The sequence below is a fragment of the Mastigoproctus giganteus genome, chromosome 9, assembly GCF_048544385.1.
Source record: "Mastigoproctus giganteus isolate SK-2022 chromosome 9, ASM4854438v1, whole genome shotgun sequence".
Lineage (NCBI taxonomy): Eukaryota > Metazoa > Arthropoda > Arachnida > Uropygi > Thelyphonidae > Mastigoproctus > Mastigoproctus giganteus.
In genome coordinates, this window is record NC_143583.1 from 151,088,533 (window position 1) to 151,114,046 (window position 25,514).

Here is a 25,514-nt window from a genome sequence, read left to right on the forward strand (position 1 = left end):
CCACACCGTCAGAGATCCCGAAATAGAGAGAGAGAGAGAGAGAGAGAGAGTGAGAGAATACAAGAAATTGCATCGCATTTAGCAGTCACCGACTTGATTCTGTGAAATTGCTCACCAAAAAAAACAGCAAAGCAAGAGAAGTGATGGGGAGAAAATCTATTTTTCAGTGGGGTTTATCTGTTTATTGCAGTACAGAACAACATTATGGCCGTGGATAGTGAAATTATTCGGCTTCTGTACTAAAACAGAATTTCTCCCTTTGCGATGACATCAAAGCGTAACAAGCAAATATCTTCCAAGAATACTTTTTGAGCAGCCGTTAGTCGCAATCTGTTAGCTTTGTACTGTTAGAAAATATTGCAGTTTTGTGAAGAATACACATTTCAAGAAACAATCCGTTATTCATAGCGGATGATTTTTTTCTTCTTCTTTTGCACACCAGTTTTCGAAGTTTATAACACAGCTACAAATATTTTCTCGAAATTTCGTTAGAAGATCAAACCCAGGAAACTGCTGTTCCAATATTGTTTACTAAAAACAATTACAATAAAGCAAACTTTTTTTTTTTTATCAAATGCGCATTGCAGTGTTATCAGTTTTTCTCATTTCTAAGAGATGAATTTCTCTGATTTTCTGTTCATACGAGGAATACACGTTGAAGAAAGGAAATACGATCTGTTTGATTTTCAAAAACAGTTGTTGCTACTGTTTCGCTTTATTGCTTCTTATGTCAACTCACAGTAGCTCGCGTTGTCGCGTTTCAAAGGCCCTAGGCTAATTAGGGTGGGTTTAGAAAAATAACAGAAAAAGGCCTAAAAAAATACACACGATGTAACATTTTTGTCATTTGTGTGAAATTCAATAGAAGGTTTTGAAAATTTAAGTGGGAAAATCGAAGAAAACAGTTCTGGCTTCACCTATAGTGAATTTCAGCTGTGTCCATAGAGTAAAAATTATAGAATTTATTAGTTGACCTTTGAACTGGGTCCACTGACCCGAGGAGATAAAAATACGGATAAGGAGCCACCGACCCCTAGGCCGTGGGAATGCCGCCCCCCCCAACTGCTTCCGAACCCACTACCCCCCCCCCCCCCCCAGAAGGTTTCAGCGCCCATTGGGGGGTGGTACCGCCCACTTTGGGAACCTATGATCTAAAGGAAATTAAATCGCATAGGAACCCATAACCGGAAACTTCACGGGAAAGTAGTAGCAGAGGCACAAGAAGCAGAAATGACACAAGACAGTAATTAGAGGCAAACATTTATTTGACATAATATTAACAATGGAATATGAGATGGATGCATTTCATGATGTTACAACAGATGCTCGAAGTTCCACCATGAGACGTGATGCATGCGTGACACCAACGCAGCATGGATTGGTAGACACGGACGAACACACCTGGAATTTCTTTGACAGTAGCAGCAGCGCAGACGAGTCTCACCCCGAGATCCATTTCCGTCTTCCACAGGCAATTCATACACGATAGATTTGAGGGCCCTGACAGAAAGAAATCAAGTCTTGATAAATCAGATGAGCGTGGGGGCCAGGCAACGGGTCCACCGCGGCCAATCCATTGATGCCCAAAACGCCTGTTCAAATGGTTGTTGTTGTTATTTGGTTTTTAGGAGCATTAGCAACTAAGGCCATATTGCTCCAGGATATGCGGTGGTCATTCCCTGACCTTTCCGCATCCTCCGTATTTGGTGGTGACGGGCTCGAACCCCGGTCTAATCAAGAAGCGTGTGCTACGCACTGCTGCTCCTTCCCACCTGGCTACAGAGGCGCCTCTGTTCAAATGGTCATGAACACACTTTCCATAATGGGCAGGCACTCCGTCATGTTGAAACCAAATGTTGCGTCTCACATTTGCTGGAACATCGTCAAGTAACCCTGGTAGAACTTGTTCAAGAAAGATCCGATTTTTAGCGGAGTTCATGCGGGATGGCAACAGGTATGGGCCGAATAAGCATTCAGCGACCATACCTGCCCACACATTTACTGCGAAGCGATGTTGTGCCGCATGGGGGCGCACACACCGTGTGGGTTGTCGTGAGCCTACACATGAGCATTGATCTGATTGAATAAGCCTTCCCGAGTGAAATAAGCCTCATCCGTGAAAAAAACATAGGCTGGGAAATTCAAGTCTTGAACACTTTCTTGGAGAAACCACTGCGCAAAAGCCACATGTGCAGGATGATCTTGGGGAAGCAGTAACTGAACCCTTTGGAGATGAAAGGGGTGTAAGGAATCGTCGTGCCAGATACGCTGTAGACTGTAACAAGACACTCCTAAGGTAGAGGCAACGGCACGTGTGCTGGTAATAGGATTATTCTGGACGGCATTCAACACACTTTCTTGCATGGCGGGAGTTCACGTCGAACGTGGTCTACCCGCACTATTCCTGTTATCACTAAATGACCCATAATCGCACAAATTTTGATTCACACGCGCAAACAAACAGTGGTCCGATACATGTCTGTCTGGGAAGCGTTCTCCATAAATTCGTTGAGCGGCTTGTCCATTGCCCTCTGCTAATCCATACACTAGGTGCATGTCTGCCAGCTCACAGTTCGTATATCAATGCATGCTCTTTGTGTGGTGACTACTGCTTGAATGAGTAAACCGGAAATTTTCCCTCTCGCGAACTGATGAACAGCATCATCATCTACCGACGGTGACATTTCCGGTTATGGGTTCCTATGCGATTCACATTCCTTTAGATGTTACCTACCTCCCCTAAACGTTTGTACCAATATTTTTGAGACACCCTGTATAATTAAAAACACCTTTGCTGGTTTTCTTTGCATTCTTTGCCAAAGATTTCTCGTAATCTTCTATCACTTGCCTAATGTCCTTTGTGACTTCATTACAGACCAGCCACGGGCTTTACAGATCTTCCACGGGCTTTAGTGTAACCTATTAATTTATATGTATCCCATGCACTTTTATTCTCTGCCACAATGCTTATTAGATCATTTGAAATCTATTTAGCCCTAAACTTTGAACAATATTTATTACTTGGAATGAAAAGCCTAGTAGCTTCAAACATTAATTCTTTGAATGCTTCCCATTTAGAATTTGCTGTTGGTCACATCATCAGTTGGTCCCACTGTATAGACTTTAAAAACTGTCTCTTTAAAAAAAAGAAAGAAAAAACCCTTCCCTTTATCCCTGACTCTTTAAGTAAATCCCACTTCAGCACACTGTGATCACTAACCCCTAGTGGTTCCTTTATCTGCAGATTGTTGTTGTTGTTGTTGTTATTTGGTTTTTAGGAGCATTAGCAACTAAGGCCATATTGCTCCGGGGATATGCGGTGGTCATTCCCTGACCTTTCCGCATCCTCCGTATTTGGTAGTCACGGGCTCAAACCCCGGTCTAATCAAGAAGCGTGTGCTATGCACTGCATCTGCAGATTCTTTAATGCATGAAGAATCACTACTGATCATCAGATCAAGAGTATTACTCCATCTGGTTGCCTCTCGAACATGCTGATGTAGAAAACAATCATCCAATAAATCCACAAAAGCCTTGCTAGTGTGTGAGTGACCAACTCACAAATTCTAGTCAATATCTGGGAAATTAAAAACCCCATTATAAGACAATCTGATGTATTTGCCCACTGTATTTCTGTACAGCTGTTCATTGTACTCATCAGAGTCATTAGGCCGATAGCACACTCCTATTCTCAATTTTGCTTTCCTAGTGCTTATGTCACACCAAACTGACTGAACACTGCACTGTCCAGCCATTTCGACTGGACGCACTCCTTTGAATTTTATGTTTCTTAACTAATAGCATAACCCCCCTCCTCCTCCCTTCCTGCACACACTATACGTTCCAAATTCCAATTCCGCATTCCTTATATCGTGTAACACCACGTCTCTGATATCCCAACAATACTGCCTTTGATGTTTTGACCAGCACCTCAAATTCATCAAATTTATTTATTAGAGAAATATGAAGAGATATAAGAGACATATGAAGAATAAATAAAACAGACTGAACTAACTAATGGAAAAGATTTAAGCTGAGATGTATGCTGAGGAGTATGTCAATGTTATATGTTCCAGAAAAAAAGAAATCTTACAGCAAACTGAAAATAAAATTATTGGAAAGAAATTTGGTTCTGAATTTTGTTTATACAAATGTAATGATTTATATAAAACATTTATACTGAATATTCTAAATTCCACTAGTTATTCAACAGTACTATTAATTAATAATTCTGAAACTGACACCTATAACAAACCTTAAAGTTTTCTTTGTATGGAAACCAGTAGTGAACAGGAACCTGGCTGCCAACTGTGTACTTATCATTGCTAATTCTTCACCTTCAGGACTCTAAAAGGGAAAAAAAAAAAAGGATTCCTCACAATAAACACCAGCAGTCTGTAAGTTTCTAAGTTAAACACTTTCAGTACATGATATTAGTAGTGACTTTTCAACCAAAGCAGAGGAAATATTATCAACAAATAGGGTGGAAATCATAAATTGTTGAAGGTATATTTCTATTAAATGGCATTTCACTCATAACTAGAAATGGGTGAGGAAGTCACAACAAGTAGCAACAGATATGAGTCAGTGGTGCAAATGAATAAAAGTAATATTAATTATTAATATTAATTGTTAGGTTGGAAAGTTTGAATTACATAGAGAATTATATATTCTGCATTTCCTGTTAACTGAACCAGATGTTCAGTTAGTAATCCAGATTGTATTTTGACTGTCATGATATTCAGAATCACTAATATAACTACTTCAATTAGGGTAGTGAACCGGAAACAATGTTGTCCAGGCCTCCAAATTTTTGTGGAATGGGAAAGAGTGAAAGATCAATGCAATGTGAATCAAAAGGCCAAGGCCTCTTGATTTCCACTGTATCAAGAAAATTCTTAATAAGCATCTTAGTTGCAGTCCAAATTAGTTTACTTTCATTTGTTCTATGAACATAGTTAATTAACTATTGAGGTTAAAAATAATGGACTAGTTTGAATGTGTTAATTGATTAAGTATTTTCATTCCATACATGCAGAGCTGATAATCTTTTCAAAGATGCAGCAGAGGCTCAGATGCATCCGTACAGGTTATAATTATAAGTAGTTCTAAATGCTCTAATCAAAGTTTAATAGAAGTGTAGCACTGTATATCTGTTGGCTCACCAGGCCAGTGAAGAACTCTGCCTATTAATTCTTTACATCCATTCAAGATGTTAAGTTTCAATAGGGCACTTAGTCTGAAGTCATATTATATGTTCATGAAAGTTCAGTTTATTTTCTAAGATTAAATTTGGAAAAATAAAATTTTGAAAAGATACAGGAAAACTAGTCCTGGCTTAGGATGAAAGGCACAAATTTTACAGGAAGGAATCATTGATTTTTTTCTTAGTTTTCCTTATTCATTATTTCTTGTCCACATTTCTATTTTATTTATGGTCAGTAGGAGCTGAAGGTCAATGGTATATATACAACTGTGACTGACAGAGGATAGAGAGGTTGTCTGCACATGAGTAAATTTAACATAACTTCAGATATTGTTGATTCTAAGGACATAGTCTTAATATAGACTTAATAAAAAATCTTAATATAGAGCCTTGGAGGGGTTTGATTTTAGCCTTTTCACGGCACATTGCCAAATTAGATCACTGTGTGCCATTAAATACATAAAAAAGTTAGAGGTAACTTAAAAGTAAGTTATCATATTAACATTTATATAAAACAGAAAGGAAGTAAACAGCACCAAAATTAGGTAAATAATAAAAGTGTATATTTTAAGTATTAAAAAAATAATTTTGAATAAAATTTGACTGAGTGTAAAAGTCTCAGTTAGATGGTTGACATTGATAATTAAAATTCGGACATTCAATAAAAACACATTCGACTGGTGCTATGCTGTTCTCTGCATAGGACATAGTTTCAGTTTCACTGATACTATGTCCCATGTCAAAATACCCTAAAAGATGAATATTTACTGTTCTCACCAGAATGAATGCACACAGAAAGCTAGAGCTAGATAGGTTGATCATTAGTTGGAACTTGGGGATTCTTTTCTGACTTAGCAAGAACAGTTGCTAGGCACAAGTCATCTGCACTTCAAGAAAGACAATCATAAAAAAAGGGGCTGGTGAACGAAAGGTTTTAGTGCATAATTATTTCACAATGGACATTATCTAGCCCGCAGCACTAATTTTACTAAGAGTTAGAGCTGATTTAGCTCTCATGGTAAATGGCTCATTGTACAGATGAAGGCCATTAGATGTGAAATTAAGTTACTGTTTTTCATTTTTCCTTTTCAGGAACTGTTGTGGGTAGAGTGATGTTGTAGAGATGTTAGAAAATGCCTCCTGAAGAGCATTGGCCACTGCAATTAAATAAACTGCATCCATTATATTCCAGGATTGATAATGGGTGAGAAGTGCCCTTGAAGTTGTCGCAGACATTCTCTCAGATATGCCAGATAAGCTGTACTTGCTACCTGTGAGTCTAAAACAGTTATGGAACCGATATTCGGGTGACACTCAAGTCAAGTGGACTCAATTTTGGCGAAGTCTGGATGGTCTGCGACAGCCAAATCCTCTGCTTGCACCTTCACGATGGTGGGACTGTTAGTAATCATGGGCATAACCCCCATGCGCAAGCACACTGTGGGTGACCACCCAGGTGTGAACTAATGTAAGCAGTGGTCGAGGTGTTCTGACCATACCATATGGAGGAATGCCACCCCTCTGTGTTACCAGGCAACACTACCACTTAGCTTATTGGAGGCTTGAAGTGGTGGAACCCATGTTTAGTCTCCAGAGCTAAGTTCTGGTCAACCCTTCCCCATCTCCTCCATCATGCAGTATGACCGATGAGTTTTGAGGTTATGATGGATATCATGGCAAGATCCAATCTTCTTTACATTTCGAGGGTACAGCTCTAAACCGGTGTTCGCAGACTGGCTGCTAGTTAGTACACCGGACAGAACCTATTGGTAATTCGCCAGGAGGCTTCCGGATCAGCTAGTGTATAATCTTGCTAATTCTACTCTGTCAGATAGTGACTGGAGGGAGTCCGAGTACTGTGTGTGTGCGCAAGGCATTGTCGAGGCCACGTTAAGGCCACATTATGTCAAGGCCACGCTATGGCGTACACCATACACATGGTAAGAATTACCAGGTGTATGCTGTGGTCTCAGTTCTAATCTCAACGATGTCCATTTCCGCTTGCAGTCTGCCAAACCCCATGTACTTTTGACATTAAAAATGTTTTTACCGTTGTTATTTATAAAAAAGCATTACAATACCTAGAAATCATCACTAAACCTGATGCACACGTGTTGTACTTGTTGCATGCAGTGACGCAACAAGTACAATGCACGCACCCGAGAAAATTCAATTGTACGCAACAAGTTGCAGTGACACAAAAAGTACAATTGAGCAGTAATGCACTGCGTTATACCATTATATCAGTATATATGATTAAAATGTATAATGATTATAATGAAGGAACATCGTCAACGGAAGAAAAGGAAATTAGAAATTCAAACTAATCCGAATCATAATGAAATTCATCAACAGAGTTCTACTATGCCTGATACTTATCAGGAATCTAAAACTCCAGCAGAACAAATGAAGGAATATCGTGCACAAAAAAAAGCGAAATTAGAAATGGCTAATAATGAGATTCCTGATTACATCCCTATAGTGTCTACACAAGCTGACAGTGAGTTTGAAAAACTAGTGTGCAAAAATTCATTTGGATTTAGTTGTAATGTTTGTTATCGTTTATGGTTTCAATTAAATTTGAAACCATTTCCAACAACTTCATATGAATTACCTCAAAATGAATTTCATTTACAAGAAGTGAGGACTTTAATGATGTGTAACACATGACATGAAAGTACTCATTCATAAAATGTCAGTGACCGAAACTGCAGGACTTCCATACATTCTACTATTATTGAAAGGAAAACCGTACGTGAATACTACAAATATAGATGTGGTCGATGGATTGGTAAACGGTGCAATCGGTACTTTAGTATATTTCGAATCTGAGGATGATGAAACAGTTAAACGAGTATGAATGAAATTTCCTGAGTCAAAAATAGGACATAACCTTCAATCTTGTTATAAACAAAATGTGAAAGATAAAAATTTACCTAGTCAATCCATACCTATTATAAAACGGTCAACTACAATTCCAATCAAGAACCATGTAGATGCACACAATTTCCTTTAGTATGTGCTTGTGCTTTGACTATACAAAAATCTTAAGGAGGGACCTTCGACAAAGTTGTATATAATTATGAGAAAGATCATCAACAGCAACTTGTATATGTGGCATTATCTCGCGTGACCCCATTGCAAGGTTTATATATTACAAATCCCCATGACGATTTCACCATGGCAAAGCTACTAGTAATATAGAACTTCGTGCTGAACTAGATCGCTTGAAAAATAATAAGCCACCATCTCTAGAGGATGAACTGCAAGATTTCGGAAAAAGTGGTATAGCTATATCATCAATGAACGTACAAAGTTACAGACCCATGTTCGAGATATCGAAACAGACTCAATCTTACAACAATCCAAAATATTGATATTAAGTGAAACATGGCTGGATAAGTATGAACATATATTACTTAAACCATTCCAATGTGTGACTCAATTTAAAAGGTTCGATGTTTGTAGTGGTGGTGTTGTGATATATCAACGTGAAGGTTCATTATAATCAGTACACCACACATCTTTACACAACAAAATAGCAGAAATGCGACAGCGGTATCAGATGAAATTGGAGACATTTGTGAATCCTTCTGCAAATTCAATAGTAAATCTATTTTCGTCATTGCCATATACATCACTCCAGGGATGTCGTTAGACATAATTCAAAAATTCATAAACAAGAATTTGATGCCGTATTTCCTTGAAGGTGCAAAATTATTGGAAGAGCCACTGGATCGTATATATCTATAGTTCTCACTGGTGATTTCAATGTAGAATTAAATTCTGAGGCTGGAAAGAAGTTTTATAAATTTATGAAAGATGTCTTCAGTTTAGATATTAAGTCAAATACTTTAGCAAATAAACACGTAATGGAATGACAACTGATGGAATATTCACTCGGGAATAAAAATCATTTGAGATTCAAAATTATATATTTTATACAAATTATTTCATTGTATACTAGTACAATGAAAAATTCCATTCACTGTACTGAAATTATTGTTTCAATAAAAATAATGCAGCAATACTTTTTTTATTTATTTTACTGTACCAGTTTCATAATGAGTTCCTGCAGTAAAGACATTTTTAACAGCTGCCACTGTGACATGATCGCAGCGGCAGCTGCCGCTGTGACATTATCAGTGATACTATCAGTCTCAGAGTGGCAGCAACTCATTATGTACCGGGTACATATTTAATTTATTTCTGCCAGAATCTCAGTTATCGGTTGATTCAAATACTGCTCATCTCAGTTGCCCAAATTATTTGGTGTATGATTCCTTTCGCCTCAAAGGTGGTACTTGTGCATATGTCCATTCTAATATTCCCTATCAGAGACTTGGCAATTTGGAATCTCCTCTTTTTGATCTTCTCTGGCTTAAAATCTCTCTACCTCATTCTGTCAAATTCATCCGTTGTCTTTACTGTTCTCCCAAGTCCACTAATCACTTGGAGCTCTTTGCAATTTGACTTTCTCCAGTCCAACTTTGCTAACAGTGAGGTAATTTTCCTTGGTGATTTTAATGTTCAAAATTCCAGCTGGCTTCCGTTTTCTAGTCACACAGACCCAGCTGGTCGAAATGCCGAGACTTCTGCAATTACTAATGACCTCGCACATATTGTTCATTTACCTACAAGAATACCGAACAATCCTAACCATACAACTAACACGATCATTTTCTCACAAACAACCCTTCTAAGTACACAGTCGAAGTGAGAGGTCCTCTAGGCACCTCAGATCACAGCTTGGTGATGATCTCTTCTCAAACGGAGCATTTCTCTTGTGGCCATTCCTAACATGCTGTTTGGCATTACAAGAATGCAAAATGGGATGATCTGCAAGAGTTCTACTTTTCCTTGGTCAGATTACTGTTTGAAAGCTTCTGGTGTCAACATTTGCTCAGATCATGTCAGTGAAATTACTCTTGTAGAGATGGAATCCTTTATTCTACATTCCACCTTAAAATCTTATCCTTTAAACCATAGTTTTCCAATAAATGTGCTAAGACTGTTTAAGATTAAGTCCCACAATTGCTTGCATCCAAATCTCCAGGTAAATTTTCTGCTAACATGAAAGCTTGCAACAATTGTAAACAGTTATTAATCAGTCCAAACTAGATTTTGACCAGACTAAGAGTAGAAAGCTTGCTTCTTGTTCAAATGATAGTTGGGCATTCCAGTCTCTTGCCAAAGCTATTGGCCACAACTTTTGCCCATACATATTCTCACCTCTGTCAAAACCAGATGGTTCTATTGCCAACTGAGCTAAAGGTAAAGCTCCTACTAGCATTCTACTTTTCTTCTAACTTGTGTATTGGTGATTTTGGTAAACTTATTCGAATTCTTACTTATTCATATTCCTACAATTCCCAGTACTGTCCATTTAATGCCTCTTGTGGTCTTCTGTCATAAGGATGAGAAGAATTTTGAACAGTCTTGATACCAAGAAAGCTTCAGATCCTGATGGTATTTCTTCAATTGTTCTCAAAGCCTGTGCATCTGAACTTACTCCTCCTGTATTGCCTCTTTATACTTTCTTATTCCACTGGTGTTTTTGCTCTATGCTTGGAAATTTTCTCATATTCAGCCAGTTACTAAAAAGAGTGAAAAATCCCTAGCATCAAATTATTGTCCCACTGCACTTACTTCTACTCTTTCCAAAGTAATGGAGAAATCTATTAACCGCCAACTCCTAAGCTATCCAGAAATCTTCTATCTGATCAATGATCACCAGTATGGATGTGCTTTGATGACAGATATGTTGTATAAATGTGGTCCTATCGAAATTAAATTCTAGTTATTTGGGTTCTGCTACCACTAGGATAATATTTTGCCTAAGCCTGGTGAGGATGAAGATGCTGTTTGCAAAAAAAGGGAAGAAAAAGTATTTTTGTGTTAAAAAAACCTAAATCCATTAGTTGATGGTATGATGCAAAATTATCAATGTTGTACTGCCTTTTAATAATCCTCTATTTCACAAATGATGAAATATGTTCAAGGCAACAACAAAAATGGCACTGTTTAAAGTTGACAGAAGATATTCAATGACAGTTTATTTTGATAATGAAAAGTATGACATTTATGCAGAACTCTTCTTGGCAAAAAACATTTGGAAGTGGTTCCTGCCCAAACTTTTCATAGGTGATTAGACAAAAACTTTTTTAATAAAACATAACGGCAATTACATAATATGTTGAATCACCATCCACTGTCATATTTTTTTGATATATGATGCTGGCTATAAAAGCATCTTGAATATATGTTTCGAGAGTGATTAAATGATCCAAAGTAGTGTTCCTACATACTGTGTCCTGGAAAGGAGGCCATTTGCTTCTAAATATCATACAAGGCAAGCAGTGACCATTATTTCCAGATTCTTGCAAAAACAGCTTGTCAGACCACAGTGGTGCAGTTCTTTGATTTTTAGGTTAATTTCATGGTTTTTGGAAAGCAAGGCATTAGTAGAGGCATGTGATGTAAGAAAGCAATCTTATGCAGCATCAGCCAAAAAAAACAAAACCCTCCCATTTCATCCCTCCATTCGTTCCAAATGCCTGTCTAGCTCAGCCTTAAAATTTATTTAGGCTATCAACTTCCACCCACTGGCTAAAGGCAAATTTCCACACATCTATTCTACAACTGCTTTTCCTTGAATCTGTGGCCCCCTCAGGTTCTTAATCTGAGCAAGAGGAAGAATCCCATCAGCATTCAGCTTGCTCAACCCATTCAAGGCCTTATACACCTCAATCAGATCATCTCACAGGTGCCTACTCTCCAGGTACTGCAATTTGCAGAACTTAAGCCTTTCTTCATAAGAGCACCCCTTTGTTCCCCTCACCAATCTTGTTGCCCTTCTTTGTACTCGTTCTAGCAACTCTACATCCTTCCTAAAATGAGGTTTCCAGACCTGTACACAGTACTCTAGGCATGGCCTGACCATTGCCTTGTATAATGGAATAATCACATTCCTGTCAGCAAAATTCCTATATATCATTGACAAGACTCCATAACCTTCCCTGGCAGCCCGTCTGCACTGCTCAGTGAACTTCATATTTGACTGCACAATTACCCCAGATCTTTTTCACTTTCCACTTCCCTGAGTGTAGTACCACACAGTTGGTAGGTTTCTCTTCGGTTATTGCTACCCATATGCAGTACTTTGCATTTGTCAATGTTAAATTTCAGTTTCCATTTCTCAGCCCATTTGCCCAACTTATCTAGATCCAGTTGGAGTAGCATATTGTCTTTACTACTGTTAACAACCCTGCTAACCTTTGTACCATCTGCATACTTGGACATTAAACCTGATATACCTTCATCAATATCATTGATAAATATACAAAACAACAATGGGCCAACACCGAACCCTGGGGAACTCCACGAAGAGTAGTGTCTATTGATTACCACTCTCTATCATCTTTCACTCAACCATCCCTTTATCCACTATAGCAACTTACCCTTAATGCCATACCTATCCAATTTGTACAGCAGTCTTCCATGTGCAACAGTATCAAAAGCTTTCCTGAAATCCAAGTATATGATATCAAAATTATTTTTGGCATTCAGTTCATTTGTGAACACATCATAGTATCCAATCAAACTGGTCAGACAAGACCTCCCTTTAACAAACCCATGATGTGTTTTAACTATTACTGCAGCCTTGTCTAGATGATCCCAATGCTGTGATTAAAGCTGATTGCCTTTCACCATAAAGCTGAAAAGATTTCTGTTCAGAAAGATTTTATTAAATAGAATTAAAAGGTTATTCTTAGATTATGTTTGAGTGTCTTTAAATTTCATAGTGGAAGTCATCTGATCCAACAGTACATGCTCGTGTAAGAAAGAGTGCTGAATTTAATTTTCTGTGTGAAGGGCCTGTTGTATAGTTCACGACTCTCTGAGAAGAAGTTTAATGCATGTTTCTTAGCCCTTGCATTCAGAGCCAAAAACAATGGGGAGAATAATGTTCTTAATAAAATAATGGTGGTATCCACTGAGAATAAGTAACATTAGTCTTCTTCACTGGCAAAGCATTACTTATTCAAAGCAGTGCAATACTTCGGCAACTCGTTGTGAAGGTATTCACAATATGATATATAATTAAATGATGCATTCATACTACATGGATAATACAAATGATAATGATGTATGTGCAGTACCCATGCATAAATGTTCTCCTTGAGATGGCAGTTTGTTGCATAATATATCACGAGTGGATTGACACTGATGGAATCCATATAGGCAATCATTGATCAGATGAAAAGTTAAGATAGTTTAGGAGTTGGCAATTAATGGATTTCTCCATTACTTTGGAAAGTGTAGAAATAAGTGCTATGGGATGACAATTGGATGGGAGGGATTGGTCACCTTTGCAGTAACTGGCTGAATATACAAGCAATTTCCAAGCAGCAGGAAAAACACCAGTCGAAAAAGAAAGTGTAAAAAAAACAGAGAAAAGCAGTAAGTTCAGGGGTTTTGACAACAAGTGGAGAAATATCATGAGGACCTGGAACTTTTTTTGACATCAAGACTGTTCAAAATGCTGACATCCTTTTGGCAGAAGACAAGAGGAGACATTGAATGGGGTGTACTGATCCTATGATTGCATTACAAAGGTTAAATGTGAAGTGAAAAATGTCTCAATTTATTATAAAGAATTGTATCTGAAAAATTATGATAAAGAAAACATTCTTCAGTTTTTTGAATCTTAGGCAGCCTTCTAGAGTAGATCTCTATTCCTATTTTCATGATGTTCTTTCAGTATTCCTAAATTAATATCTTTTTTACCATTATTTTCAGTGTCATTTATTAAGTTAAGGTACTGATTAAACTAGTGGTGTCCAACTGTTGGTCCACTCCTTCACACTGAAGCTGTGGTCATGTAGGCAGCCTTCAACTGTTATGCCTTCCCACTGTTTAAAAATAGTGTCACAAAATATAATCTTTATTAAAATATAATCTCAAAATATAATCTTTATATATATTCTCCGAATTTAGAAACATAATTATAACCATATAATAGCAAGGTTGTTAGTATTATGTAATAATTGGTGATTTTAATATTTAATTATTAAATGTAGAAAAAAAAATTTGTAATACATACGTAGATAACAAAAATTAAAATCTATTTCAAAAAATGCATAATTAGTGGAAAGGAACTAAAACCTTCATTATCCACTTTGTATGAGAATTTGGTTACTGCTTTAAAGTGATCATCTGTTGGTCTTTTATCCTGTGATAAGGAGGTCCCTCTTTGCGCACACGCACGCACACACACACACACACATGCACGCACGCACGCACGCACTTACCAGTTTTTCCTGGTCAGGCTGCAAGGTGACATAGGGAGCATTACAAGTAATTAACCTTTTCATAAAGTGAAAATATTCAACGCTAAACTGATTCCTGTTGTGCATAAATCTTATATTTTGTCTACGGATGCTATTTTCAATGGCAACTGGCATCTTAACAGCAGCATGTTTGTTGTTAGCTGAAAACCAAAAAAATACAAAATATTTTAATGATTATACCATCACATCAAAATTTGGCAAATTAACAATCAGAGAAAATCAAAATTATTAAAAGAAAGAGATGATGAGATTAATTTAAAGTCCAGATCTTAAGTACATGTAAATGTCAAGAAAAAAACTTAAGACAATATCTTAAATGTATAATTTATACTATTTTATTTAAACTGTTGAAAATCCTCTGAATTGAGGGCTATGAAAAATTAAAACTTCAAGTATTTAATCTAGTAAAAGCTAAATGAAGTTTGAAATGTATTTAGTCAGTGTAATGTGACATAGGCAATGGGAAAACAAAAATTAGTTATAAGCCTAATGAGTGTGATGAATATGATTAACAACTATACAAACAAAGTGAGCTAGTAAATCAGAATGTCTTATAATGGGCGATTTTAACTTTTCAGATACTGACAAATTTGTGAATAAGTGACACATAAGTTGCAGAGATTTTCTGGATGTATTGAATAAATGCTTCATACCAGTATATTAGAGAGGCATCAAAAGAAGGCATCATCAGTAGTAAAATTTCATTCATTCAAAATTTCCACATAAAGGAACCACTAGGTGGCAGTTATCCATAATCAGGGACGGCTCATTAGCAACCCCCCCCCCCAGCTTTATATATATAAATATACAGTCAACAGAATTATATCAAATTTTGTGATATAATTCTGTGATATAATACAATGGAATGGAATGAATATTTTTATTAACAGGTCCTGCAATAATATACTCATCCACTATACTTAATAATCATTTCAATAATAAACAAATAAAAACTCAAAATTATTTACAACTTTGAAGTTTAACAGTAGGTGGAACTGTGCACTACACAATTCCACAATTTAGCCCCAGTGATTGTTGAGTCAATGTTTAGTTGGCAGGTTGCCAACATGCATTTTTTAGGTGATAAAATGAGTCAAAGGAACTGTGGAGCGAGCAATGCCAATTTGAACAGTGCGCCAAACTTGAAAGAAAAAGTTATTAACCTATTTTCAACAAATAAAAACCGAAGAATGGATTCTATTTTTATATAAAATTTTGAGACTACCCAAGTCTGTTAATGGTAATTGTCCAGTTAATGTTTTGTAGTATTTTTAACTTGCTTATTATTATTATTACCACCATCTATGTCTACATGTCTTATATACTAACTATAACCAAGGCAATTTAATGTAACTTAAATTATGTAAATAAAATAAAATAAAATTAAATTATTTAATTTAATTATTTGAGGGGATTTAATTAAATGGGGGGATCATCACAAAAAGACAACTGAGTAATTACAGACCTGTAAGACTGATATTTCTTCTAGGGAAAATAATGAAGTCAGTGATTAAAGAAGTTATCTTGACAGGAATGCAGTTATATGGAAATCACAGCATGAAAACTTGACTGAACAATGTGATTAGCTATCATAGAACAGTAATAGAGGAACTGGAGGCAATAAATAATTCTGACACTATATACTTAAATTTCATAAAATAAAATTAAATTATTTAATGTAATTTAAAGAAGCAGCAGCACCACCATACATTAGAATCATGAGCTGTCACTGTCCGTAATATACTGATGTGGAATTTACTTAAAGATATCACTACTGTCGGATAAAGGAAAAGCAATTGCTTTTGTAAAGATGACATTGCAGTGGCCTTAGGCAGTTTTAAATTCTTTTCAGTGTGAACAACAGATGATTGTTGTTCACAATGAAAAGTATGAACAATAATCCTCATAATAACAGAAGCTACAAGACTTTTATATCAACTAAGAAATACTGTTCAAGGTTTAGATATAAATGGATGTTAGAAGAACTGATAAGAACAGTGGCAGAGAAGAAATATGCATGGAATGATTATAAATTACACAGAAACCTTGAGTGTGTACAAAACTAATCAGTAACCAAATCAAAAAGATGGGGTTAGGCAAGCAAAGGTAGATTATCAGAAAAGTAGCAAAAAATTCTTTGCTAATGTTAACTAACACTAGAAAGAAAGGGATGAACCACATTGGCACACTAGACAAACTAAATAAGTAGTTCATCTACTTGACAAGAGAAGTCCTTAGGGCCAAAAACACCTCAAGTATAACAAGTTTGAACTGTGAGACAATTTTATGATAACTGAACAGAAAGTCGAAGAGAAACTGTTGAGGCTAAAAGTAAATAAAGCACCAAAGAGGGTAATGGAATATATCCAATTATATTAAGAGTAGCAGCAGCAAGAGGGATAAGCAAACTTTGGCCATAATTATGAGAGTATCCTTGATTCAGGAGAGGTGCAAATCTTTCCTATTCACAAATGGGGGGGTGGAGAATCATCAGAAAAAGAGAACTGAGTAATTACAGACCTGTAAGACTGATATTTCTTCTAGGGAAAATAATGAAGTCGGTAATTAAAGAAGTTATCTTGACAGGAATGTAGTTATATGGAAATCACAGCATGAAAACTTGACTGAACAATGTGATTAGCTATCATAGAACAGTAATAGAGGAACTGGAGGCAATAAATAATTCTGACATTATATACTTAAATTTCATAAAAGCTTTTGAAGCCATTCTACATGAAAGGTTAATGTTCAAATCAAAATAGTGTAGTATTAGAAGAAAGTTGCTGCTCATGGATAAGGGATCATTGACTTGGAGAAGACTAAATGTAGTTATAAACTGCCACTGCTCTTCTTGGACTAATGTTATTAGTGGAGTTCCTCAAGCTTTAGAGCAGGGCCCATTGTTATTTTCAGTATTTAATAATGATAATCATGAAGGTATAGTGATAGGGTCATCATCATCAGCCATTTTCAATCCATTGCAGGATGAAGGCCTCTCCAGCAACTTTCCAGTTCCTTCTGTTTTGAGCACTGGCCATCCATTTACTACCCAAAAACTCATGAATTTCATCTATCCATCTATCTATAGCAATAGGGTATATCAGGTTTAATGTCTAAGTTTGCACATAATACAAAGGCTGGTAGAGTTTAACCTTAACGTTAAAAATCGCAAGGTACTGTACATAGGTAGCAAAAATCCCAGAATGAAAGAGACCTAAGGGTAATTATACAATCCAATATGAAGCTCTCTGAGCAGTGCAGACAAGCTGCTATAACAACACACGGTATTCTGTCAATGATGTACAGGGTGTTTTTCCAGGTGGGAGGAAAAGGAAGTGATTATTGCATTGTACAAGGAAATTGCATCTTGAGTACTATATAGAGGTCCAGAAGCCTCATTTTAAGAAGGATGTTGGAACAAGTGCAGAGAAGAGCAAGGACACAGAACGATACTCAAATGGTATGTGTATCCTTGCATCACAGAATGATACAAGGCTACTCATACCAAAAGTTTTGCCAATTCTATAAATTGCAGATTTATAGAATTAGCAGCTGAAAGCTAAACAACTGTGAAGAGACCTGATTGAAGTGTTTAAGGCTTTAAACGGATTAAGTAAACTAAATGTTGATGGCGTCCTCACTCTTTTTGTGGCAACACTCATACAGCGACATCTTTTTTTTTTTTTTTTTCAATTCCTACTATTAGTTCACACTCTCCCTATATATATTTATATATCTTGTTCAAATTTTCAATCATTAATAAAATACTTTTTATTCATCCAGTCAAGTTCAAATAAATTTTTTTAAACTTGTAGTGGATGACACTTGATGTTAATACAGTTTTTTCAAATATTAATTCATTAATTAAATTTAATTAATTAATTTTAGTTTTATATGGGAGAAAAAAATTTCTCTTATATAAGATATTTAGCAGGATATAAATTTAGGAATAAATACCGTCAGTGGCGATGCGTGTAGATCGCTGGAAAAAAATTTCTTTTTCAGATTCTTTTTTCATTCTGGGTTCTAGTCTGAGTCAAGGAGGGAACAAAATGGAAAATGAAACATGTGAATAAAAATAATAGTCAACACCATATATAGAAAGGAAAATGGAAAATTGCAAGGAAATTCGCTTTCTATTTTGCCACTTAATATTGTGATTCTGTCATATGTATATACATATTTATATTAATTGTAATTATTTAATAAAAAGTAACTAAAATAAAATTTTTCTTTGTTGACCCAAGTAGGAATTGACTTTAAAAATTTTTTTTTTATATTACTTGTTTTTTCATTAGTTGTTGGCACATCGGCTTCTGTTTGTTTGTTTGTTATTTGGTTTTTAGGAGCATTAGCAACTAAGGCCATATTGCTCCGGGATATGCGGTAGTCATTTCCTGACCTTTCCGTATTTGGTGGTGACGGGCTCGAACCCCGGTCTAATCAAGAAGCGTGTGCTACGCACTGCTGCTCCTTCCCACCTGGCTACGGAGGCGCCTACATCGGCTTCTGTGGCCATATTGCACCTCTCCCAAGGTTTCTGCATTTTCTACTCTGATCCAAGCCCGAGGTGGGATTTGAACCCGTGACCTTTGGGTTGTCATGCAGGCACTTTACCCACCCGGCTAGCACGGTCGGCAACAGCGACATCAATTTAAATTTCAAAAGAATGTCTGTAGAATAGATGTGCAGAAACTTGCTTTCAGTCAGAAAATGATTGAGTGTTGGAACAAACTTCCATCTGGAGTTGTGGAAGCAGGTAGTTTGGATAACTTTAAGGAAGGACACTAATGACAGTATGCTGCTGCAACAGGATCTAGAAAAGTTGAGCAGATGGGCCGAGAGGTGGCAAATGAAGTTTAACATTGACAAATGTAAAGTACTACATATGGGAAGCAGCAACCCCAGAGTGACGTATCAACTCTGCGGTACTACACTGACAGTGGTAGAGAATGAAAAGGACCTGGGAGTAATTGTGCAGGCAGAGATGAAGTTTTCTGAGCAGTGCAGACAGTCTGCAAGAGTAGATCATAGTGTCTTGTCAATGATATACAGGAATTTTTCTAGCAGGGATAAGGAGGTGATTATCCCCTTATATAAGGCAATGGTCAGGCCACACCTTGAGTACTGTATACAGGTCTGGAGGCCTCATTTTAAGAAGGATGTAAAGCTATTGGAACGAGTACAGAGAAGGGCAACAAGATTAGTGAATGGAACAAAGGGTTGATCTTACGAAGAAAGGCTTAAATTTTGCAAATTACAGTGTCTGGAGACTAGGCACCTTTGAAGCAATCTGATTGAGGTGTATAAGGACTTGAATGGTTTGAGCATGCTCAATGCTCTTTCTGTTTTGCAATCGGATATATTCGTGCAGCCATGATACTTTTGTTTTCCATGTCTCAATGTTTTTTTCTTATTTAAATACTTCTTTGTCCCTCTCACCTTTTAGTTTATTATAACTTTGGTATATTTACTTTACTCATCTTTTAATCCACTTACAGCTTCCTTCCATTCTTTTGATCTATTTCTACTTATATTTATTTTACTTGGCTTCAACTTTTTTTGCACCACTATATTTTTCTTATACAGTTCCAACAGTAATATTTCTACCTTTACTGACACAATATGTACTCAGCTTTTTTTTAAAAAAATTATATTTCCCTCATAACAACCTTTACAGTGCTTTCTTAGCCAGGGTCCTCTCTAAGAGGTTGGGAATTTACACTCCTAGACTTGCCCGAGTATTCCAAAATTCTATTCTTTTCTTTATCTTTTTGCTTTCTATACTTTTCCATCCACTGAGCTATTAGTGAATACGAGGGCAAGGCGGATGCCATTACTATCCTTTTCTCTATGCTATCTTCGTCTTCCTTTTTATGTATTACTCTACACCTTCTTTACTACACTTTATTTTGCTTTTTTGCCATACCATTTGCCTTTAGTTACTTCTGTTTCTGTTCCTCCATACGTATCCATTTTCCTCTACATTTTAACCATTATTCTTACTTATACTTCATCTTCAATTCACCTTATTAGTCACATCACATACAAAGCCTGTTCTAATTTTCACCAACTTGCCCTTCCTTCATGTTCACTTTATTCATCTTTAATTTCCCAATGAATCCACTTATTACTGTATACATTGACTTATTATTTTAATTTTATTTTATTATGCTACTTATTTAATTTTACCTTAATTTTGTCACAAACATTGTGTTGGGGATTACCCTCCCTATTACAAAAAATTTGTAATAATTTTTAATACCTGCTATTTGCTAATAAAGTAAATGTATTGTCTGTCCAGACAGCCAATACATTCACTTTATTAGCAAAACAAGATTTATTTTATTTTATTTTCCTTCTATCAGAGTATCCTCTTATTTTAATACTTTTTCTTCCATAGTGATATGCATAGTAGAAATGCTGCTTATTGATACACAGCCAGGTGTAGTCCCCCGAAGAATTACCTGCTTTATTTATCAATTATTTAAAGCAATATCAATATTATTATACAGTAATACCCCGAAGTTACGCGATAGGTGGGTCAGACGAAAATCGCTTAAGTTGAATTCGCGTAAGTCGGCGTACAACCTTGCATATAAATACATAAAAATTTTGTTTAACTGGGACCAAGGACTAAAAAAAAAAAAAACACTAGTTTAGAAGAAAAATATTTAATAAAAATCGCAGTTCTTTATACATATTAATACAAAATATGTATTAAAAAAATAAGAGTTACGTAAAAAAGTTATGTCGATGGCTTCATAAAATCTAATAAATTCATCTGACGACACAGCGCCTTCTTTTTTTCATGCAGAATTTCTTCATAGCAAGCTAATAATTTTTTTATTCCTTGCTTTGTAGCTATAACACGTTCTTCGTTGGAGTCTATGTTTTCTAAAATTTTTAAGCCCTTTTCAATTGAGCTGAGACCTTCTGTCAAGCTTGCAATTGTCATGCGCTTTTCTGGTGGAACTGGGTCTGAAGTGTCGGATACTTCAGTGACGTTTTGCTCACACATCTCTATGAGCTCATTCATTGTCAGCTCCTGACTATGTGAATCCAACAGCTCGTTGACATCATCACCACTGACTTCCAAATCTAATTGCCTGGAAAGGTTAACAACTTCTTCTATCACATGAGTGACATGATCAGTTTCTGGCATTGTTTTCTTCTCGGTTTTGGAAAAAAAAAAAAGGACAAAGTTACTTCCAGACACCATTCAATGTTTTTTTGTGAATTTCATCCCAAGATTCTTCAATGATTCTTACGGCATCTAAAACATGGAATTGTTTCCAAAAGTCTTTAACAGATATCTCACTATTTTGTCTCATAGCTTCATTCAGATGTGCAAACGAACACCTCATGTAATAAGCCTTGAATGTTTTGATGATTCCCTGGTCCATTGGTTGAAGCAAGCTGGTTGTGTTTGGAGGTAAAAACACAACTTTCACACGTGGGTCGAAATTAATTAGGGTGGCAGGAGGGTGACCGGGTGCATTGTCAATAAGAAGCATCACTTTAAATGGAATCTGTTTAGACTTGCAATAACGTTTGACTTCGGGTATGAAGTGGTGACCAAACCAGTCCTCAAAAACGGAAGCTGTCACCCAAGCCTTATGATTTGACTTCCAAATCACTGGTAAGCTAATTTTAGATATACACCAAACGAAAAAATTAGGAACCGCGTAACTCCGAGTTCGTGTAAGTCGGGGTATTACTGTATTACTTTCTCACATCTTTAGATTTCTTTCTCATAAAATTCACCCCACCCCCCATCATTCATGCTATTTTATTGTAATCATTAATATTAATAATTTATTTTTACTTTTCCTTTGTAGCTTCGTTCCATCTAATTCTTCCTTTAATTTCTTATAATTTAATGTTTCACTTAGGTTTTTTTTGCCTTCTTTCCCTGTCATCCAACACAAATACTTCTCTTTCTTTCTATCCTACAAGTTTGGCACCTTGTGCTCTTTACATTTCCATCTGTCAGTTCTTTCTTTTGCTTGCTTTAATTTTAGCTATGGGATTTAATTTAATTTTAGCGACGGGCTCCAATACTAAATCTCATGCTTGGAAAAGCACAGAGCTAGATGAAAGGGAAGAAATGATAGAAAAGACTATAATATCCAATAGGGTGTATACTCTAAACAAGATTGGTTTGTTAGAAATTATTCAATTAATTAGTCAATTATTCTTCCACAGTGGAAGACTCCAATTGTAACCTTATTGTACACAGTTAATCTATGTTAAATAAAATTAATTGTGGTTTGTGTCAAAGATGGATATACAACCAGCGTTCAGAGATGTATAATGTATACAGTACATGAAGATAGTCTTAATAGAGTGTATATTACTGATAGATTTCCAACTTTCTCTGCTGAACTGGGACAAGTTGAAAGACCGGTTAGGAAACAAATGACTATGGAAATGAGAAATAGGTTAACAGCAGTCTGGCAGAGGGCCAAGCAAAAATACATTGTGAGATTTTGAATGATATTGCAAGTGACCCCGTGCGGAGGTTCAGAAGTACTGTTGTCGTGCTATTGAATGTTGATCCTTATGTCTCACAAAGGCAAGGAGAACAGCAATTCTTCCCAGATAGCCATTTAAACATGACAAACAGGGGAGAAACCTAGAAGAAAAGGGAATGTTGGAATTGAGGGATTAGGAAGAAATTGTGCCAGTTTGAGAAAGTAGTATACTATTATGAAATAAAGACAAGGACTCTTGCAAAAATTGTAATAAAAAAGGTGGCTGAGATCCATGGGAAATAATACATAAAATTAAATGGATAAGTTAAAGGTCGATAGAGTTTTTATACTGTACAGATGAATGGTTCTGCTGTGGTGGCTAGATGTCTAGGCATCTGTAAATGGAATTTTGGACTTGTCTCTTGAGGATTGTGGAATATCGGAGTTGCGGGTGTTTGTTTTTTTATGAAACCTCACAAACACAAAATGTATCAAAACCTTATATACTTAGTACCTTGCATGGGTTGGAAGTTGAGAAGATATATTGACATTACACTTAAATTGCTGTAGATTGTAATTTTCAGGAAATGCAGGTGAACATAGAGTTTGTTCCGGAATATGAAAGTTGAGGGAGTAAATGAGGGAAAAGAAAAGTTGGTTCTGGGAGTTTAAAGTTGGACAGTCAAAGGATGCTGACTGGTTGTGGCATGTGTTTGGATTAGTTTGGAAGAAAGAGAGGGGCATGACAGAAGCCAGTTCAAATGGATTTGAGATTTGTTATTTTGTTTATTTGGTTTTTAGGAGCATTAGCAACTAAGGCCATATTGCTACGGGGATGTGCGATGGTCATTCCCTGACCTTTCCACATCCTCCGTATTTGGTGGTCACGGGCTCGAACCCCGGTCTAATCAAGAAGCGTGTGCTACGCACTGCTGCTCCTGCCCACCTGGCTACGGAGGCGCCTTAAGATTTGTACAAAATGAGTAGCAGTTTAGAATAACAGTAAGGCCAAGAGCAAAAGAGAAAACCAATTTTTTAGATGCAGAGGAAGCAATACTTGTGAAATGCTTATGCCAAGGGAGATTAAGTCAGGGTAATCCCTAATAGAGATATATGTGATCTTGAAATCTAGAAATCTGAGTGTCAGTGAAGATAAGCACAGCAACAGAAGAAGAAGGATCATTTTGCAAGATGTAAGATAGAACTGAGTTTTAGAAGGATAGAAATCAACTAAATTATTTTTTCCGCACTGGAAATTGGTATTGGACATTTGAGAAGTTCAACCTGTTTGTGCAGGGAAAAGTTTCTCAAATTGAAAGGGGGAATGCAATATGCTATCGTCAACAAAACTATGAGTAGGACTTCCAATCACTGTAAGGTCATTAATATACAAGAGGAAAAGAGTGGGAGAAAGAACTGAACCTTTTGGGAACAACAGCATTAGTGGAGAAGTTAGAAAGGCAGAGAACCATCTACCATCATCCACAGTAGGCAGTCAGGGAGAAAACTGGATACTGAATTAGAAAAAAAAAAAAAAAAAACCAGTTAGTAGTCCCTATGGGAGCTTATTTAAAAGACCTTTATGCCAAACACAATCAAGAGCCTTTGAAATGTCAAGAGCAACTGCTTGAGTTCCATCAAACTTTTTCCCTGAATTGGTCCATAGATGGGTAACATAGCCAGTATATTGCCTGTGGATTTACAATGACGGATTCCACAGTGGTAATCACTGATCAGATGAAAGGTTTCAAGATAGTTAAGTGTTGGCGGTTAATGGAAGGAGTTCTCAATTACTTTAGAAAGAGTAGAAGTTAGTGTAATGGGGCAATAACTGGATGGGAGGAATTGGTCACCCTTTTCACGAAATGAATAGATATGAGCAAATTTCAAAGCAGAAGGAAAAACACCAGTGGAATAAGAAAGTATACAAAGGTGACACAGAACCCATAAAACTTAGGTGCACAAGTTTTGAGAAAAGTGGAGAAATACCATCAGGACATGATGCATTCTTGGTATCAAGACAGTACAAAATTCTTCTGATATCTTTTTGATGGAAGACCACAGGAGGCAAATGCAGTGTACTAGGAATGGTAGGAGGAGGATGTTTATCAAGGTCATCAATAAATGAAAAACAGGATGCTAGCAGAAAGCCATATTACCTTTAGCTGAGGAGGCAATAGAACTGAATGGTTCTATTGCCTACTCAGCTAAAGGTAATACGGCTTAAAAAAAAGGGCACATCTACAGAGGTTGTAATTTTAGAAACGATTATACCTGTGCAAATGATGGACAACAGGTACGTCCTGTGTGTCCCACACATACTGAGTAGACAGACATCATGGGATACCTACCTAGTAATGGGTAGGCCCACCTTTCGCCCAGATAACGGCAAGGCATTGAGTCCACTAATTCACAAAAGTGTTCCACAGGTATTTCCATCCATGCTTGCTGCAATGCTGTCCATAATTCCGCCGCATT

General features: G+C 36.6%; 1 protein-coding gene across 4 annotated transcripts in view; it reads right to left on the reverse strand.

The window, feature by feature from the left end:
* faf (ubiquitin carboxyl-terminal hydrolase-like faf) overlaps positions 1-25,514 on the reverse strand; it is a 1,326,265-nt gene that overhangs the window by 256,218 nt on the left and 1,044,533 nt on the right. For all 4 annotated transcript variants that reach the window (XM_090382082.1, XM_090382083.1, XM_090382080.1 and 1 more), the window contains 2 exons: positions 14,521-14,699; positions 4,256-4,347 (listed from right to left, as the gene is read on the reverse strand). In XM_090382082.1, the coding sequence (XP_090238208.1) occupies positions 4,256-4,347; positions 14,521-14,699 (271 nt within the window). The remainder of the gene's footprint in view (positions 1-4,255; positions 4,348-14,520; positions 14,700-25,514) is intronic.